General features: G+C 39.3%; 1 protein-coding gene across 2 annotated transcripts; it reads right to left on the reverse strand.

The window, feature by feature from the left end:
• Positions 1–14,015: 14,015 nt before the first annotated feature.
• On the reverse strand, positions 14,016–18,212 carry RPL22L1 (ribosomal protein L22 like 1). Of its 2 annotated transcripts, none has more exons than XM_004756567.3 (4): positions 18,058–18,212; positions 16,348–16,440; positions 16,062–16,183; positions 14,016–14,266 (listed from the first exon to the last, which is right to left on the reverse strand). In XM_004756567.3, exons 1-4 carry the CDS (start codon positions 18,064–18,066, stop codon positions 14,122–14,124), a joined length of 369 nt encoding a protein of 122 aa, XP_004756624.1. In that variant the 5' UTR covers positions 18,067–18,212; the 3' UTR covers positions 14,016–14,121. The 2 variants fall into 2 exon arrangements, with proteins under 2 accessions (XP_004756624.1, XP_004756625.1); XM_004756568.3 differs by having other exon boundaries at positions 16,348–16,437; positions 18,058–18,201.
• Positions 18,213–21,162: the final 2,950 nt, after the last annotated feature.

The following is a 21,162-nucleotide window of genomic DNA, read 5'->3' on the forward strand; positions in this document are numbered from 1 at the left end:
TATACCCTTTTACATATGAACTAAATTTTTAGCCATCTATTTGTATTATTTGTAAATTTTAAAAATCCAGCAAATTAAATGTTGCATATTTTTGAAGTAGAAATTAATTACAAAAAGTGCACAAGTCATATGTGTAAAGGACAACAAATGTTTACAAAGTTAACATATCCAGGTAACAAAAACTCATACTGAGGAAAAAAGCACTATCAGTATTTATTTAAAAGAAAATCCCAGACATTTTATCATTTTATCTATAAATATTTCAGTATGTATCATTTGTGAAAGAACTGCAATCTAAAATGGAACCAGAGGAAATGAGAGAGAATCTCACACATGTACCTTTAGGAAAACAAGACTTAAGAACGGAGAGACTGATTTCCTGCAAATGCCTGATTTACGGAAGACTGACATTTAGCTCCTGACCAGTGAACATCCACCAAGAAACTCTTGCCTTCCTCAAGCCAATGAACTTATTGTGTGGACTCTGGCTGGACTCTCCCTTTGCACTCCTTGCCCATAAATACAGTCCACCCCAAACACACTCACCTGTACCTTGTGGAGCATACATTTTCCAAACTGCAGTTTCTCCACTAATAAACTCTATTACTAATAATTTAAGCTTGCCTCAGCTTACCTTTTTATTTCAGTTGATTCTTAACAGATAAAAATATAACCTTAATGCCATGACCAAACCCAATAAAGTCCACAATAATTAAATGCCATTTATCTTGCAGAATGTCTCACATTCTGGATATGGCTAATTGATTGAATCCTCCTGGTGGGATTTAACATGTTCTTTATCCACTGCATTTTTTGGAAGCCAGTAGATAGACCTGAGAATATGCTTCTTGAGTTGGTAAGTAAAAATGTTCTACCATGTTGAGGAAATGCTATAGATTTTTGTAAACCAATGCACAGAGGCTCACAAATAATGACCTGAAAAGTCCCCAAGCAAGGAAATGTTTAATTTTGCTGAAGTGAGCATTGCCCCATGTGTTTTGTTGTTGCTGTACCACCCATTACATTCACATGGAACCAGAGTCTTGTCTTACACAGTCTGATGAACTCTAGGCGGAGATCTCAATGGTCTTTTCTGAGTTCTGTGATGTTGTGTAGTATAAGACGCACTGCAGATGCTCACGAGAGTGTGTTCGTAGATTAATCCAACAGATGTTAATTGTGTTTTCCATTTACAGAGTACTATACTTTCGACTACTGTTTCTGTTCTCAAGAAGACTGAATTGGTAAGTCAGCGTGTGTTCAGGAAGCAAATGCACATGCTCCTTTAAAGCCTGAAGGCAGTAAAAAACCCAGCTGTGCATGTTATAGAATTACAGAGTAGAGTGGCTTGGTGGGGTTCATCATGTAAACACCAACAGCAAGATCAGCTTTGGAGCTTAGCAACAAGAATTGGCAGCAGATCTGAGCTGATGAAGACCCCAGAAATATCTGGTATAGCCTCTTCATGACATGAAGCCCAGGAATAACAAAGGACTCTTGTGGCTGATGAGGGATACAGTTTAAGATTAAAACGAGATGTTCCTGCTGCTAAACTTAGTGAAAGCCTGGGTAGGTTCCATTCAAGATAATTTCTTTGTAGGTAAACTGCTCTGTTTTGTTTTCTCTCCTAAAAAATCTCTTAGGATTTTCTATTTATCCTGTGGAGTTCTGAAACTTTTTCAGGATGTGTCTAAGTATGAGTTTTTCCGTATGAACATCTTGCCTGGCTTACCACTCTCCCTTGAACTGTGGGGATTCAAGTTTCCTTTAGGCTGAGGAAAACTTTCTTCTGTTCCTTGTATTTCCATTTCTGGGTCAGTTGTTTCAATTTGTTCATCCCATTTGTTTTTCTGTGATGTTGTTTGTTTTGTTCATTTTTGGTGATCTTTGGTTGATCCTTCCACATTTATGAATAAAAAATCAGGTTAATTAGTTGACTTGGGACCCATTTGCAGTTTTAGGAGTTTACCCAGAAATGTACACGGAGATCAAGTTGACCTCGAAGTATTCACAGGCTAGTGAGGAAGGAAAACAAGTAAACAAAAAATCTGTCAAAATGTCAGCACACCTGTGTTGCAGTTTGAGCAAAGAGAAAAAGGTGGTGGGATTAGTTTATGTGACAGAGGGGTCCAAGTGGGCCTCTCCCACAACTTCCGTAGCTGTCTTCAGCTCCTCCAGGGTTGGGCTGGATGCAGGCAGGCTGCAGAAAAAAGGGAAGAGCAGAAAAGTTCTGACTTAAGAGCTATGGTTTGGTGGTGTGGCTCTCTGGACAAGAAGTTTAAGACTTTTTCTTTCTCTTGGAGGATACGCTTCTGAATTTCTCAAAGATTTATCACTGTGAATCCTTAGCTGCAACAGTTGTGACACAGGCAATGCATTTTCCTAGACTTTACACTTACTACCTATAGCCCCTGAGTATTTGGTGACACATTCTACAGATTCTTTTCACTTGAGAACTCATCTCTCTTCCAAGTAGTTCTCTTAGGTAGACAAAAACCTCACCCAGGCCTGGTCTTTCCCTATGGACCACATCTGTTCCAGAAGAAACACTAGTTCATCCCTGCATTTGTGAAAACTCACCTCTCATCACTCTGTCGTTGTAGGTAAACTGCTCTGGCCACTGAGTTTCCCAAGGGTGAGTCAAACATGCAGGAGTCTTCAATTTCTCATATGTCCTGCAAGCAGGTAGTGAACTAAGGCTTACAAAACTGGAACCTGAGCAGCTCTTCTGTAAGCTCTGCAGAGACTGTAAACACCTCACTTTGGAAAGTGGGCACATTTGGCAACTTTAGTTTTGTTCTGTTTGGGGGGCCTCAACTGAAAAGGGAAAGACAAGGTCCCATTATAAAAGCTTGTTTCATGCCTAAATGAAAAGTACAGAGGTGATGAAATAAGGAATCTTCCCTGCTGTTCCTTCCAAGCAGTGGGCCAGCTCTCATGACTGATTTTATTACAACAAATGTGTTTGCCAGACAGCCTCTATCAAGCCAGTTTTTGGTCTCAGGCAGGGTAAAAACAACAACATCAAAAAAACCACAACCAAACAAATGGAAACTAACCTTGGTTCCCCAAGAAGCTGAAGGGAGCCAGTTGAATGTACATCACTATGAGAAAGGATTACCCGGCAGAGAGGAGGTTAGAAACATGTTTACATTAAGCCATTTACAGAGCCATCAGCATTGAAGTCAGACAGGCCTGGATTGAGGTTTTAATTTGGAACTTATTTGCTCTGTGACCATAAGTGTTTAGCAATCTCAGCTCTTGCTTTCCTGATTTGTCTGAAAGGGAAGTAACAGCTAACTTGCAGGATGGCTAGAGAGATTAAATGAGATATAGGATATAAAGATTCTGAAAGAGAAGGCCCCCAATGAACAGTAGCCACTGAACCACCCCTCCATAGCCTAGAATCCCTTTGTTATTCTTTGTTCCATTAATTCCTACCTTTCCTATTTAAGGAAAGAGCTCAGGGTCAGCCTCATCCTCCAGAAGGCTTTTCTGGATTCCCTTTCCCACTACTCATGATATAGGTGCTTCCAAAGCACCTTGTTATTGTTGGGTCTGTAATCAAAAGAGCAAGACTGATACAAAGCGAAGGTCAAGCAAAGCTCTATTTCACACCAAGCATCGAGAATCAAACTGACCGGCCAGGACCCTCTCTTACAAAGAGGCGACCTCTCTCTGCCTTACAGACTAGCTTTTAAGGGCAAAGGCCACGTGGTTGGGCCTGGCCATGCACAGGTGGCCAATGAGATTGTAACACACAGAGAAAGCTACACAGTCACGCTAGGTCACACATAAGTGACCAACTGAATTACAATTTACCTTATAGTAGATATTTGAACTAGCCTATCATCTTGGTCAGAATTGGCACCCAAAAGGCACCCAAAGGGCGGGGCCCATACTCCTTGTAGCTAGGGAGACAGTATAATCTCCCACTGATTGGATACCTCCACCTGGCCTGACCCACCCTTGTATTTGGGCTTTGTTACCTGGGACTGGTTTCCGGGACTTGTTTTTAAGTAGGTTCCCCGGGGCTGCGGGGGAAGGGGGGGGGAGGTTGTCAAGGGCGGTTTAAGTTTTACTGCATACACAACAAAATCACTGTTTAACTGGATGGAGCTGCTCTGGTTAAATAGGCCCTTACAGTTATGTCTCTATCATGGCACTAACCACACTTACCTGATTGTTCCTATGTTTGCTTCCCCCATTAGAACTGCAGGCTTCCTGAGTACAGACAGCATATCTAAATCACCCATAAGCTCTCAGGACAGGGCCCGGCAGAACAGAAATCAACAACCACACAATTGTGACATGTGTGGGATCTGTGTAATTTACCATCCTGCTTCAGAGAGATACAGAAAGAGCATTTGTATGTTAATAGATCCTGGGATGCCTGGGTCACTCAGTAGAGTAAGCATCTGTTTTAGGCTCGGGTCATGTTCCCAGGTTCCCAGGATCAAGTCCTGCATCAGGCTCCTTGCTCATAGGGAGCCTGCTTCTCCCTCCATCTGCTCTGCCTGCCACTCCCCGTTTATGCTCTTTCTCTGAAAAAAACATAAATAAAATCTTAAAAGAAAATAGATTTCTCCCTTGGGGGAATCAATCATCCAATCAATCATAACTGAGAACAGTAGATCTCTGATTCCCAGTCTGGGTTTTTAAATCATAGAAGCCTAGAACAGGGAAAAACTTTCGAGAGTACCACATCAAGCTGGGGAGGGGCATATGCTACTCTCAAGGAGTGTGCATGTCTTAAAAAAAAAAAAAAAAAGCTTATTTAACACTTTAAGTTTACATTTGGGAAATTTAAAGAATCTTACTTTGCTGTGTTTTGGACTAGAAATCCCAAAAAACCTTGGTTGGTGTGCATATATATGCATCAGTTATATCATGGGGAGGACAATCAGAACTGCATAGGGCAACACCAAGTATCTGTTTATCAAAAGGAGGCAGGTTACTAAACTGCTAAACAATGGCCTGTTGGCAACTACTTCACATACAGATCTGCCACTGCAAAGAGAGCGGTGTTCAAGGTTACAGGGCTAGGAGGCAGCACAGGCAGTCTCCACCTCCAGATTAGTTCTCCTCTACTGCCCCATGACTGACTATGGCCTTGTGCAGAGAAGTGGCTCAGCCCCAGGATGGGAGAAGCACTGGGTGAGGACTGAGAGATGGATGACATGGTGTGATCTTGGGCAAGCCAACATTTGAGACTTGTTTCCTCATATGTGAAGTGGAGAAGATAATATTCTGCCACCCAGGGCTGTTGACAGATCAAAAAAGAAGAGAAGGTCCTTTATAATTTAAAAGAGGCCTTGCTGGCATTTAAATCATCCAGCTTACAAAAGAGTAGGCACAATTAAAGCAGTAAATGTAGACACTGCAATCACCACAGCATAACCACAAAGGATTTTGTGAGTAGGAAAATCAATGCTAATTAGAACTTCCTCACTACTTCTTAGTCAGGGGGTAATGGTGTAAGTGGGTAGCTACACAGAAAAAAAGAAATGTAAACTGGATTTACTTGTCAAACTATAAACCAGGATAAATTTAAAATAGAAGGTAGACTTAAATTTTGAAAGCGAAACCACACATGCAGTGGAAGAAAACCTGAATGAAGTCTTCTAAAACCTAGAAATGGGAAAAACTTTTCCAACTGCGGCTCAAAATCCTGAAGTAATGGGGCGCTTGAGTGGCTCAGTGGATTAAGCCTCTGCCTTCAGCTCAGGTCATGATCTCAATGTCCTGGGATTGAGCCCCCCAACAAGCTCTCTGCTCAGTGGGGAGCCTGCTTCCCCATCTCTGCCAGCCTCTCTGCCTACTTGTGATCTCTCTCTCTCTCTGTCAAATAAATTAAAAAATCTTAAAAAAAATTCTAAACTAATGAAGAAAAGATTAGTAGATTTAATTACATAAAAATAATGCCTCTAGAGCAACAAGACAAAATGAACACCATAAATATGGGGAAAAGACAAGTGACAAATTGAAAAGAAAATGTGCAACATGCATCACAGATGAGGGTTTAATAGCCTTATTATGGAGTGAGCTTCTCAAAATAAAGAATAAAAAGACCAAGAATCCATATATGTCCTACAGATATCAACAGGTGGCCCACAGAAAAAGAAATGCAAATGGTCCTTACCTTTGACGTGGCACTCATTCTCACTCCTAAGAGAAATGAAAATCTAGACTATCTTGAAAACCATGTCTCATCTATCAGATACACCAAAAAATGTAAAATGGACACTATACTCTGTTGGTAAGTCCACAGGAAAATGGACATTTTCATACATTGCTGGCAGGAATGATAGTGGAGGGAGAGGAATTTGGCAATATGTACTGAAATTACACATTCATCTATCTTTTTACATAGGAATCTCACTTCTATGAATCCACTCCAAAGATCTGACAGCAAAAGTAAGAAAAGATATGTGCAGGAGGTTCATTACAGCACTCATTATAGCAAAAGGTTGGAAACATCTCAAATGCCCATCAGTAGGGAACTGATTGAATAAACTATGCTATATTCACAAAGAAGTGACTGATTCCAGGATATTATTAAGTGAAAAAAGATAATGTACAGTAAGCTATCATTTAAATAATAGTATATACCTTTATAAAAAATGGATAAACCATAAATTTCTTCTTAAATGGCTATGTGCAGGGGGAGAGAGGCCCTGGAATGAAGGGGACTAATACATACTTTGTAAACATAATTTATTTTGGACTTTGGAACCTTGTAAATATTTCATTGAATTATAAAATACAAAAAGACTTTTAAGTTTTAAAAATCCAAAGTAAAATGAAACAAATAAACCTGTATATGAAGTTTGTGTCAAAACCAGAGAAAGATGAATCATTTCCAGTGGCTTTCAAACCTAGGACTTCATTCATTCCTAGTGGGATATACCATTAGGACAAAAAGAACTGCAAAACGATCTTTTTTTGTTTTGTTTTTATTTATTTGACAGAGATCACAAGTAGGCAGAGAGGCAGGCAGAGGGGGGGAAACAGGCTCCCTGCTGAGCAGAGAGCCCAATGCGGGGCTCGATCCCAGGACCCTGGGATCATGACCCGAGCTGAAGGCAGAGGCTTTAACCCACTGAGCCACCCAGGAGCCCCCAAAACGATCTTAATTGCAAAATAATTATATTATTGGTAGTAATATTGGTATTGCTTTTTGAGGGACAATTATGCACACATTGTGAGGTAAAGCAAGCAAGTACTTATGTTGATGTCACTGAAATTTTCGGCATGGAGAAAGTAAACAGGATGATACAACAGATGAGGTAAAAATCTGTCATGCTAAATTTGAACTGGAAGTGTCAATATAAATTTCTTAAGTATTTTGAAAAACAAACATGTATTTCCTTGCTCTGTCCCCTTAAAAGGCCAAGAAACAATGACCAACACGGTAGCAGTGAACATGACTAGCACCTAGAGCACGATCCACAGCTCCTTGGAGAAATGCACGATTCCAGATCTGGGGAAGAAAATTTGGGAGAGCTAGAACATTTTAGCATACTAGAAACCAAGGAAGCAATAAAACGTTAATGAGGTTATATTACAGTACTCAGGAGCCAAGTTGAAGAGGCTCCAATTGGCCAAATATGGGGCCATTTGAGAATCAATAAAAGTAATTATAATGGCTAAAACATATCAAATATTTTAACTTGAAAAATTAGTACATAATGGAAAGAAGTATGTATGTACTTATCCTATCTTCCTTATAGGAAGGAACTGTACCTTGAGGTTAAGAGGGAAAGTACCTCTTTTAGGTGCATTCCAGCCAAAAAATAAAAAAAGAATGTTAAGAGTTTCCCCATTTGACAACCCCTAGGGAAATAATGAATCTAGGTAGTGGTCATCAGTGGTGCTAACATAACAAAAAGAGGAAAGCTAACATTATATTACTCTTAATAGATGTACACAATGACAGCTATAAGTATTCTAGCCAAAAAAAAAAAAAAAAAATCAAACTTGAATCTAATATTTGATTAAGCTTCTAGATCTAACTTGCAATTCACAGGAAACACAACAAACAGAGGAGTATGTTAAATAACACCACTGGGATTGTAGATGTGTGTCATGGAAATTCAGATCGTAGAAAATTCTACAGAACAAATGATTCAATTTGATCAATAAATAAATTGGGGATTAGGGCGTAGGGAGAGAGGAAGGGGAATTAGAATCTCTAGGTTAAAGGAGGCTTTAGAGACATCATTTCATTGCACACTTGGACCTTATTACAACCTTGATTTGCACAATTTAGAAGTTATAAGGTGTATGGGAAAATTGAGCCTTGATTGGATGATGAATTACATTAAGAAAATACTGTTCAGGGGTGCCTGGGTGGCTCAGTGGGTTAAAGCCTCTGCCTTTGGCTCAAGTCATGATCCCAGGGTCCTGGGATTGAGCCCCGCATTAGGCTCTCTGCTCAGCAGGGAGCCTGCGTCCTCCTCTCTCCCCCTGCTTCTTTGCCTACCTGCAATCTCTGTCAAATAAATAAATAAAATTTTTTTTAAAAAAGAAAATACCGTTCATTTGGGGTGCCTGGGTGGGTCAGTTGGTTAAGCAACGGCCTTCAGCTCAGATCATGATCCTGGAGCCCCAGGATCGAGTCCGACATCAGGCTCCCTGCTGACCTCTCTCCTCTCATGCTTTCTCTCTCATTCTCTCTCTCTCTCTCTCTCTCGCTCTCAAATAAATAAATAAATAAATAAAACCTTTAAAAAAAAAAAGAAAAAGAAAATATTATTCATTTGGTATAAATGTGATAATAGCAGGATAGTTATACTTTAAGAGTCCTTATTTTTTAGACACTAAAATTTAAAGAAACAAACAGAAGTGTATGGATGCAATGAACAATAAATGAATAGTGACATGAAAAGGCAACATACTGAAAGGGAGAAAATATTTGCAAATCATGTATCTAATAAACTCATACCAATAGCAAAAAAAAAATCCAATTAAAAAATTGACAGTCTGAATAGATATTTTTTCTAAGAAGATATACAAATGGCCAACAGTGATTATTAAACAATGATCATTAATCATCACTGAAATACAAAACAAAACCACAATGAGATATCACCTCATACCTGTTAAGATGGCTGTTAGCAGAAAGACTAGAAATAAGAAATGTTGGTAAAGATACAGAGAAAAGGGAACCCTCATTCATTACTGGTAGGACTGTAAACTGGTGCAGCCACTGTGAACAACAGTAAGGAGATTCCTCAAAAAATTACAAATAGAACTACTATATGATCCAGCAATTCCAATTCTGGATATTTACCCAAGGAAAATGAAAACACTAAGTCAAAAGGATGTATGTACCACCATGTTCACTGAAGCATTACTTACAGTAGCCCAGATATGGAAACAACCTAAATGTCCACTGATGGATAAAGACATTGTGATATAAACACACAATGGAATATTACTCAGCCATAAAAAATGAAATATTGTTATTTTTTATAAGGATGGACCTCAAGGGCAATATGCTAAATGAAGTAAGTCCCAGAAAGACTAACACTGTTGATCTTTCTTATATATGGAATCTATCTATCTGTCTATTCACCAAGACTATATATTTGAAGAACAGATTGGTGGTTGCCAGAGGTCCTCTGTGTGGAGGACCAGCAGGTAGGGAATGGGAGATAAAGACCAACTGTTAAACAAAAGAAGAAAGGAAACATGATACTCTTTCGCCCTAAATGAGGCAGGAAGGGAAAAGCATAAACAGAAAAAACACGAAAAAAAATAGGGGAAATAGGTTCAAGTGATAGTAATTGGTATTACCAATTATTACCAATTACCAATAATTGGATTACCAATAATAATTGGTAACACAGGGAATGTAAATATTCATACAATGGAAAAACCACAGAAATCAAAACAAACTTACCAGATCTCTATGAATCAACACAGAACTCATAAACAGGGGCGCCTGGGTGGCTTAGTGGGTTAAAGCCTCTGCCTTCAGCTCAGGTCATGGTCTCAGGGTTCTAGGACCGAGCCTCACATCAGGCTCTCTGCTCAGCAGGGAGCCTGCTTCCCTTCCTCTCTGCCTGCCTCTCTGCCTACTTGTGATCTCTGCCAAATAAAAATAATCTTTAAAAAAAAAAAAAACCTTATTTACAATTGTACTCAGTGTATAAAATAAATTCAAAAGGATATACATAGGTTGGGACCACTTTGTAAATTATAACAGGACACAGAACAATGTTATATATATTATTTATGGATACAAATACATGTAGCAGAATTTGAAAGAACATACAAAAAATTAAAAAATTAAAAAACAAAAAGAACATACAAAAAATTAAAAAACAAAAAGCAGGTAGATTATTGTTTTCAGTTCATAGAGATGCTGGAAGGCAAAGAAATTTGAGAATCTTTCAGTCCTTCAGAATAATGACTTTATTTTTTTTTTAAGATTTTATTTATTTATTTGACAGAGAGAGACACAGCAGGGGGAGTGGGAGAGGCTTCCTGCCAAGCAGGGAGCCCGACACAGGACTCAATCCCAGGACCCTGGGATCATGACCTGAGCTGAAGCAGATGCTTAACAACTGAGCCACCCAGGAGCCCCTAATGACTTTATTCTTCACAGCTTCCAAACTGTGAAGTCACCTGCCAGAATGCATAGTCTGAGATTTCCTGATTTTCCATAGCTTCTTACCATAAACTAACAAAATATTCCACTATAAACATTCATTTAAAATATGTCAGATTACATTTCTCAGCTCAAGTCTACTAGTAGTTCCTCACTGTACTCAGGAAAATAGCTGAAGCAAATGGCCTGCGTAGCTAGCTCTCCCTATTTCATACCCCTGTAGTATGTAGCCTCCAACATGGCGTTGGATAGATTCCCACCTCCTGGTGTTCAAACTCTTGCACAATCCCTTCTCACTCTTCCAAGTTTGGTCTGTGTGCTCAATGGAATCAAGGAGAAGCAAATGCATAGAACTTCTGAGGTTGGGTTATAGACACTGGAGCCTCCGTCCTGGTTGCTTTTTCCCCCTGGCTTGGCTCACTCACTCTGGAAAAAATCACCTGCTATGTCATGAACGGCTCCATGCAGAATGCACCTGGCAAGAAGCTATATTCTACCATCAGCCTTGTGTGGGAGCCTGGAAATAGATCATCCAGCTCCAGCCAAGCCCAAAGGAAAGATTTTTTAAAGGGCCAGAAAGTAAACAGTTCAGGTCTTGCAGGTTCTACTATCGCTATTGCAACTAGCCAACTCTGCCATTTTACACAATTCGAAAAATAACGTTCAGGACTGCAGTGCCAATAAAACTTTACTTTCAAAAACAAGCAGTAGTTTGCTAGCTTTTGTATGACTGCAGCTGAGTCTCACAGCTGACTACAACTTCATGAAATCCTCAGTCTGACCCGCTCAGCTAAACTGCTTCTTAGGTTCTTGAGCCTCAAACCATAAGCTGTTTTAAGGTGCTAATGGAACTCATGCAACCCCATCCTCTACTTCCCCACCCACCGCCAAGCACATACACATACCCCTTTCACCTTTCTAATTTCACCTTCTACTCCACCACACATTCAGCTCAGGTCAGAGATCTTCTTATTGTTCCTTGAATATACTAGATGCACCCCTGCCTCAGGGCCTTTGTTCTGCTAGTCTCTGCCTGCCTAGATGCTTCTCCCATAGGTTATCTATTTGGATCCACTAGCTCCTTTAGGACTTTACACTGAGCCCTTCTAGGTAAAGCCTTTTCTGACTCCATTTACAAGTGCAACATACCTTCCTCCTTACTACATTCCCTATCTCCCTTATTCTTCTCATATCTATCATGTACCATACATTTTACTTTACGGTCTTCCTCCACTGGAGTATAAGTTTCACAAAGACAAGTGTTTCTATTTGTGATACTGCATTATACAGCTGGCTTTCAACAGTTAAATAAATTTGCTGGTCTCAACTAACCTGCCAACTCTTTAAAGGCATAGTGTACAACAGGCCTGAGCACATATTAATGTGAAATTAACTTTGGAAACTAATTTTAAACATCTGAGTAACACATGAGATCATTTGGAAGGCACTCTAGAGGAAGAATGGAGGCATTTGGTGTCTGCAATACTTAATCCTCACTGTACACTCCCAACAGGCAATTCCACCCCTCCCCATTACTACCACCTATGCACAGACCAGTGGACATCTTCACTTAAACCCTTCTTCAGGACATCTTGTGGAACACAAATTCAGCATAGCCTAAAATTAACTTTCCCCTTACTCCTGCCTTCTATTGTGATCAGCAAATGCAATCTTCTAGCCAATTATGTCACCCTCAACACTTTTCCCTACCACCAAGTTCCAGGTTTTATCCTCTGAACTCTCAAACTCTGTCCACTTCTTCCCATCTCCTCCAACACCCCAATGCTACCCACCATACCCACAGGATACTGCTATATAACTTCCTGTCTCCTTACATCTATGACCACTCTGAAAACCATTTTCCACAATGCAGCCATAGATCTTTTTCAAAATGGTCATCTCACTGGATCACATTACTGTTCACTCAAAATTCAATAGCTTCCCATTCTCTCCAGATTAAAAACATGTTTTTCTGTTCTGCATGGGCTGGTTTCCACCTTACCTTTCCAAATTCTCCTCATAACCACCACTCTATTCCAGATGTACTCTCTACCAACAAGTTTCTTAGTGTGCTGAGAACTTCACCTATGATGTTCTGCCTGAAACACCCTTTACCCAGTTACTACCATGTCTGTTGTTATGTCAGCTCAAATATTTCCTGTTACCTTGACTAGATCAAATTCCTTTTAGAAACCCCACTCCTTTGTTGTACTCAACAGTTTGTATGGCATTACTAGGCAGTGTTTCCCTAACCAGAGTAGGCTGTTGTTACTCCCTTGTATCCACAATGCTCAACAAAGGAATCTCAGGTGGATCTTGGTTACTACTGGTAAAAAATGTGAACAATTCAAACAGAGCAGTTAAGAGGATATTACAACTGTCTGGAAAGAACAAAGAAGTTGCTGCACTACAGTAGTACATTAATGTTGGAGGGTACTTCAATAAGTTCTTAATGATCAAGAGAATTGACACTCTTGATGAAATTATTCCCAAAACCAATTATGTAAATCTGTACATTAGGCTGTAATAGTCAAGACATTATTTTGCAACATGTTTCTACTGCTATCAGGGTCTACCGCCCAAGTACCTGAGATAATGACACCACTTTTGGGTTAATCATAGAAAAAGACACATTACTTGGGACCACTGGAAAACAAGAAAATTGATAATGCTCTAGTACCTCCCTCCCGTTATTCTCTATCTCTCACAATCTGGATTTTTGCCAAACCATTCTATTTGCTACGAGGCCACTTTATTTGGAGGGAAGGGTCTATCCACTGAGAACAAAGCAATAGTTAACCACTACTTTTAGAATTACCAGGAAGGAGACTTGAGAAAAGGAGAAGAGATTCCAACGGTCTTGAGTAAATTATTTTTTGGACAAGGAACACAGCAGTAGATTTAGTGGCAAAGATATCAAGAGTTCTGATTTAAAGATTTTGAGTTTCTAGTGCCTGTAAGGCATCTGGTTTGAGACGTCTAACAGGCAATTAAACACTGGTTTAGTGTGGTACCACACTCACCCATAGAGCTTTTATGCGAACCAGGGAGTCAGCATCCTCTGAAGCAGAGGACAGGAGTGACTCAATATGAGCATGTATGTTTGAAAACTGTTCTAAGCACTCAGAACTGCATTAACAAACTATAAAAATGTTTAAGACTGCCAAGAGAATTTTAAGTATTTATATAAAGTCATACACAATACTGTGTTTCACTATTTCCTACACAATACTACATATTTTAACTTGAGGACATCCATAAAAGGAGTAAATTTCAGAAATCCTGAAAAAATTCTACCAGCTATAGCTACTTAAATATTACTTACAAAAAGTATCAAAGGAAAGCCCAGAATCATATAAATGGCATATACTTAAATAAAAGAGGTGGAAGCTTAACATACAGGGTATAATGCTTTTTATTCACCAATAAACTAAAAGTCCATTTCTGGCTGTTTCCTTCGTTTTATTAACAAGCAAAACCCTGTAAGGGGCAGCTTCATTCACCTAATCTTCAGACTCAGATCCATCTTCATCTTGACTAATCTGGAAATAACGAAGTTCGTAAGTCTCCTTGTCAGATGCAACCACACGAAGCCAATCACGAAGATTGTTCTTCTTAAGGTATTTCTTGGTAAGATATTTCAAATACCTTTAAAATCAAGACATGAATCTCATTAATAAATACAATTATCGACTATGCAAAGGCTTACTATATAAAAAGCAGTTGTATTCATCTTTAATGTTCCCTCCAAAATATTTGTATCCAACATTGTTCAAGGTTGCTGGGGATCTAGTAAGGTAGCGGCTACTCAACCCCAATTACAATCAGTTGATGCCCTACAAACCCTATTCTCCCATCTCCCTAATATAAACATCCTTTATGATGACACTAAAAAGAGCAACAGCAGCTTCCTCATCAGTTTTATTGCCATAACCAGATTACCTTTTAATATAAAATTTCATTCCTTAGATGTATTATGCACTAACATGTCAACATTCCTTTCACTACTATCAACCTCCCTAACTTCAATCCCATGATCAATAAAAGGAAACCTACAACAGGGCTAAATTCATTTACAAGTTCAAGATTATCGACATACTTCCAACTAACGTATGGCTCAGTCATAAAAGCTTTCAACATGGTCTAATTTCATCACTCCAGCCATTCGCTTCAACTTACACTTTAAATTCTGGACTATCAAAGCTGTCCTTGAACTTCCCTGTTCTTAATGCTGTTCCCTTTGCTAGAATACTTCATTCCACAGGCAACACTACTCATCTCAGGTTCTCTGCAAATTCCTATGCCCTATCTTTTATCTTCGACACAGCAAATACAGCATTGCATTTTATAATAATAATGTGCATGTCTGTCAAGTCCTTGTGAACATAACCTTTCATCCCCAAATCCCTAGTGAATTCATAATCACAGATAACATGCACTTCTACTTTAGTCCGAGCCACCAAGGGCTCACCTATTCTCGCAATAGGCTCAGTCTTCAGCTTCCACCACCAAATCTTTTTCAGCCATAATCATGAATCCCCTAATTTGCATGTCTCACTCAAGCACTTCATTTAGATGAGATTTCCTTAACTACCTTATCTAATATCAACCCTGAAATCCTCTTTATGCATTTACACAGCACTCTCAACTAGTTAATACCTTATCATTTCTTTCCACTAGAATTGGAGTTAGTAATAGGTATTTGCCTGGTTGGCTATCCAGTCCTACAAGAGTGCTGCCATGTAAGTATTTAGTATTTGTTGAGTAAATTAGACGAACTGAAACCAGCAAAACGTTAGACTTTACCTTTGACTGGCTGCCCCTACTAAATAAACCACCAAGACCTTAAAAACTGAGGTATAAGAAAACACTTACATTACTTAATTTGGGACATTACTTTCATGTTACACATCTGACAGGTTTCTTGCAACATCTTCCAAACACCTAACACTGCGGAGCACCTGGGTGGCTCAGAGGGTTAAAACCTCTGCCTTCCTGGGACTGAGCCAGGATCTCTGCTCACCAGGGAGCCTGCTTCCCTTCCTTTCTCTGCCTGCCCATCTGCCTACTTTGTGATCTGTCTGTCAAATAAATAAATAAAATTTTTAAAAACAAACAAAAACACCTAACACTGTTTAAATTTATATATAATTGGGTTTCAGGGACTACTATGCACTGGACAAGAGCCCTATATATAACTTTCCTATATTCCAGCAATAAATTACACTTACTGACAACCAGCCTAAGGAACTGGCCCAGTTACTGAACCCATTTTCCATTCACATAGGCCATTAATAAGTTCAAAACATTTCCGTTTTTATCTCCCTGACCTTATCACCACATCTACTCCTGCCTATGAAGAGAAAATACAAGGACTGTGTATTCCATAAAATATTCAAACTACCATAATTTCACTAAAGTATTACGGGAAACAAATACCAACCTTTTAGAGAACTGTTTCTCAGAAACAACTGTGATTTTATTCTTGAAGCGTTCAATGTGAACAACATTCCCCAGATTTCCAGTTTTTCCATTGACTTTAACCTTCTCCCGTAGAAACTGTTCCTGTTTTAAAACAGAAAACATGCAAAACTAGGGAAGAAAACCCTAGATATTCACTAGGGAAGGTACCCTAGGAATAGAGCTCAGGTTAAAATCAGTATTACATACTTAAGTCATTAAGAACTCTATTACAATGAAAAAAACAAGCTGAGGAGAGCGTTACTTACGAAATTTCCAGAATCAAAAATTCCATCTTCTACTGGATGGGTAAGGTCCAAATTAAATTTCCAGGTTGACTTCTTAGGTTTCTTGTCTTTCTGCTACAGAAAGTTAACGTAATTACTACTATCCAATTTATTCACTTTGTATACAAAACTTAAAAATCTGTAGCAGCCCAAAGATGTACAATGTACTGTGATGTTGTAGTTCTATATACACGAAATCGTGCAAGATCTAAAAAACTGCTTTGTATCTATTGGGTATAGCCTTTCCCCTAGCCACACTGTGTGAAAGGGGTCCTTAACTTTGTTTAAACCAAGTTTTTGTAAAATCCAGTGGGAATTTTCCCCACTCATCACCCAAGTGTCTCCAAAATGCAAAACTGAAGAAAGCTCGAAACATCTGGCAAGCCCCTATTAGTTCTCCTCATCAGATAATTCCAAAGAATCCTACACATACAACCACGAAAGACTATTACAAGAAACAACCTACTTTCTACTGTTAATTAAAACCGAAACCCACCCAGGGCTGGTTTGGACCTCTAATCAAGCCATTCTGTTCCAATTATCAAGTTAAGTTTTATGGGCTTTCAATATTTTCCAGACCACTGACATTCAATTTTAAATGATCAGGTACTGTTCACTATAGGCCAGGCCCTACGGGACTTATTTATAAGTCTTAAATCCTTATAATATATACATTATATCCTTATAATATAATCTTATATATAATCCTTATAGTATGATATCCTTATAATATATTATATCCTTATAATAAAGTCTAGAAATTAAATCCTTATTTTGTTATATAGGTAAGGGAGAGGGGGACCTTTCCTATAGAGACTTTTCAATTCAAAAAAATTTTAACATTAGTTTTCCATTCCCCAAAGTTAGACTAAAACCCATAACTGGGCTATCCAAGTAAAATGCTGCTGTGGCTACTATTAATTAGCCTATTACTATTACATTCAGGCAATGTACTGCAAACAGATCAGTAGAGGATACCATCTCCAAATTAGATCCACCCAAAAGTACACCACGTAGTAATGCCAGTTTGCTTTTAAGAAGCCGAGTAATTTGTACCACCACCACTCCCACATATCCAAAACTTAATTGCTGACATACACCTATTCTTTCAAATGCTCTTTGGACTGGATTAAACATTTTACTGATTCCCTTGTTAATAACATAAACTCTCTGGTGCACGCTTATATACATGCGAGTCTCGACTTTTATCTTTTAAAAACTTCCGTCATGAGGTAGTAAAAAAACTTCTTCCCCAACTTAGTTCTGAAATTCTCTGAAACTTCTGTGGCCTCGGAGCTCCCTCCGCTCTAGCAAAGCCATCAGACCGATCCGATCACGCAATCTCCTTCCTGGCGCAAACCAATAGGCCAGCATCGGCGTTACCAGAAGCGAGACTGAAAAGAAACGGCCCAATGCTGCCCCATTAGGCCGGTTCATCGCTGTGAACCTCCTTCCTTGCGCTGCGACAACCACTCATCCAAACTTAGGGCCCACCTAGAACTCCACTTAGACCGCATGGCAGTCGCCAAGTGTCTCGAAAAAACTCAGAATTTTCACATCGTGCTTCTGCTCCTGACCCAGTCTCCCTTTCTGCCGTCCCTTCGCCTCAAAAGAGAGTTCCCCAATTCGCCAGAGGCAAAAATCATTTACATTGGGGAAACATGCTCCCACCAAAACCCCACTCTCACCCACCGGCGCCATCTTGAAAGGCGGTCTGGCGATCAAAGAGGAAGTACCGTCGCGCGTCACGTAGTTATAGCACGACGTGCTGCGTCACGCGCCGGGAGCGTAGGCTCGCCGCCTCCCGGAAGAGAGCGAGTGGAGGCCAGTAACCCGGGAAACCCGGGCCTGATCGGGGGAGGGTAGGCTTCGGATGCAGTCAGGTTTTCTGCGAGCGCCGGCTAGCGGCCGTAGTCAATTGATGGTTTTCCACCAATGACTGCGTTCGTCCGCTGACTACAAAAGACTCCGCAGTTAGCGGAGGTGACTCCCAGAAGCGAGGGATGAAGGAATCATCTTTCACTAATCGCCTAGATCTTCTTTCCAATCAGGGCGAGGCAGTGTCTCAGGTTGCTCTGGGATCTTCTGTCTTACATTGGAATTACAATCCCACAGCGAAAAAGTTACTTCTATATTTGTGTTTTGTCTATGAGTCCTGTTTTCTAATTGACTGTTGAGGGAAATACCTGAGCCAAAGTAAACTACGTTCTCGAGGAAAAACACTCTTAAGAAAAACAGCAACAGGGTATTGCTCACTTGTTCACGTGTTGAGTTCACTGCTGCTTCACTTTTATCATGGGTTTTAGTTAACCCTGTGTAGAAATTAAGATGGAGTTACTCAGAACTTAGGTCAAGCTATGATGCAAGCAGTCAAGGGCATCGCAGCTAAGGACAGATGTCTTCCGAGCCAGCGCAGGCCGACCACACCAAAAACTGACAACCAGCGGAACCAGAGGAGGTCTGCAAAGGTCCAAGACTAATTGAATCCCTTTAAAAAGGGAGGATTTTTGCAGCAAACTGTCAAGACTTTCCAGATGCTGATTCTTTCATCTCTGACCACATCAAAAAGGCAACTGTCCTGAAGACCCTGCCCCAATAGTCTCGGGACAGCACAGAGATCTTCACTGCTTGAACATATCAAGTAGCAAGTGCTGAGAGCAGACCTAGACCGAAAGGAGGCCTTATCTCAACTGCACACTCACAAAATGACTGTATTTGCTTCATTAACTTCCTACCACTTGTTTTCATCTTAGGCAATTCCCTTGTGCCTTAATTTGTGTGATCTGTAAGAAAACAAGTTAAACACTAATAAAACGCCATTGTGTTTGGAATCCAGAACCTTCTGTATAATTATATTAGCCTTGCTTTATGATTGAATAAAGCTACCATTATGAACAGACACAACTCATATGTGCACCTTCATAGTGTGCTCATGACATTCTAGTCCTCTCAACTTCCAACCAAAACACTTCCTAATTAAAATTCAACGAATGTTTGCTGAGACCAAACTACTAAAATGCACAAAGGACATGAAGGTGGATGTGGGTGGTGACAGTTTTGATGACAAAAGGAAAAAGCTTTTGAACTTTGAAGAATTTCAAGTTGACATCACATCAGAAAAGTGACATGCTTCTCAATGTTTTACACTTTTTAAAAAAAAGATTTTATTTATGTATTTGACAAAGATCACAAGTAGGCAGAAAGGCAGGCAGAGAGAGAGGAGGAAGCAAGCTCCCCCCTGAGCAGAGTGTCCAATGTGGGGCTCCATCCCAGGACCCTGAGATCATGACCTGATCTAAGGCAGAGGCTTTAACACACTTAGCCACCCAGATGCCCCTGTTTTACACTTTTTTGTATGGAGGTGAAACTATCATACTTGGGGTCAGGGGTAGGGGTAGGGATGGGGTGGACTTTTGTTGTTCATTTGGAGACTGACCCTAGAAAGTGACAACTGCATATATCTTTTATGGCAGTCTTTAGTAATAGTGGAAGCTATGCTTTAATGAAGAATATAATGTATAGGGTCAAATAGAGGTATTGAATTCCTGGGAGAAATCCAGTTCAAGAAGATTTTTTTCATTGTTTACCTCAAGAATCATAATAATTCCACTTATTTCTCAAACATTAAGGTAAAAAAGGCAATTGGCATTTTCTCCTCAAGGGCTACTCAGTCTGCAGAGCAGAAATGATCCTTGCACTATTGGATATTTTGAAAATAAGCCGTTAATTGTACTATTTTATTTCCATTGTTTTTGGTAGACTTCCATGTTATGACTGAAACAAAACAAAACCAAAAAACCCGTAAAGAACTGTTAAGTCATTTGTATAAAGGTGATATTGAAAACATGTGTTTCAAAATAGCTGGTAATCTCAAAATAAATAGAAACTATAGTGGGAAAAGATTTCTCCAAATTAGGGGGAAAACCCTAAAAAGAATATTAACCAGAAATGCAGATGGTAAGATTAAATATTGTATATAACTTAGTGCTTCCCAAATTTTACACATATAGTATGAACACAATGCCTGTCAACAACCCTCTCCCAGATATTTTTGACAATGGATTCTAAAACATAAGAATTAAATATCTGAAAAGAGTCAATTTAGAATAAGGGGAAGTTGCTTTTCCACTTATTCATATATAAGATACTGTAATAGATGATAGATATATTTCTAATATTCAGTCATTTGATCAACATGATTCTGGAGCTTGAATAAATCAATAAGATAAAACATAGAGGGACACTATGGCAGATTAGATTCACAGAGAAACCCCTCCATATTCTAGCCACCTTAAAAAACTGGCTAAACCACAGTTTTATAATGTCCACTATATGATTAAGTTGGTGAAAAGTAAAAATTTTTTGGAAGCAGGAATGACAAAGTGTGCTCTTATAGGTTTGGAACTAAGATTAGCCCTGCTCAAATAGCATGGAAAAGCCTCAACCTCAAAACGTTGTTTAAAGTGTGCTTGGACTGGTAGCGTTAGGCAGAAGCAAATTCAGATGCTATTTGTAGAGATGCACTTTTGATCCAGGCACAAAGGTGTCCCTCCGATAAACTTACAGAAATATGAGCTGACAACTTTTTTAAATCACTAAAAACACAGGAAAACAAGCCACTATGAATGAAAATCAACCCCCCAAAACCTATGGAATCAGACCAATATACATTGAATTGACAAAATATAAAATAAGTGTCTTCAGTATATTTAAAAGCTATAAGTATTTAAAATATGTTAAGGGAGAGAGGAACAATCAAGTTGGCTGGACTAAAAGAACGTAAGTTCTAGAAATTAA

This window comes from Mustela putorius, unplaced genomic scaffold, assembly GCF_011764305.1.
Source record: "Mustela putorius furo isolate JIRA1106 unplaced genomic scaffold, ASM1176430v1.1 tig00003834_pilon_pilon_pilon, whole genome shotgun sequence".
Classification (NCBI taxonomy): domain Eukaryota; kingdom Metazoa; phylum Chordata; class Mammalia; order Carnivora; family Mustelidae; genus Mustela; species Mustela putorius.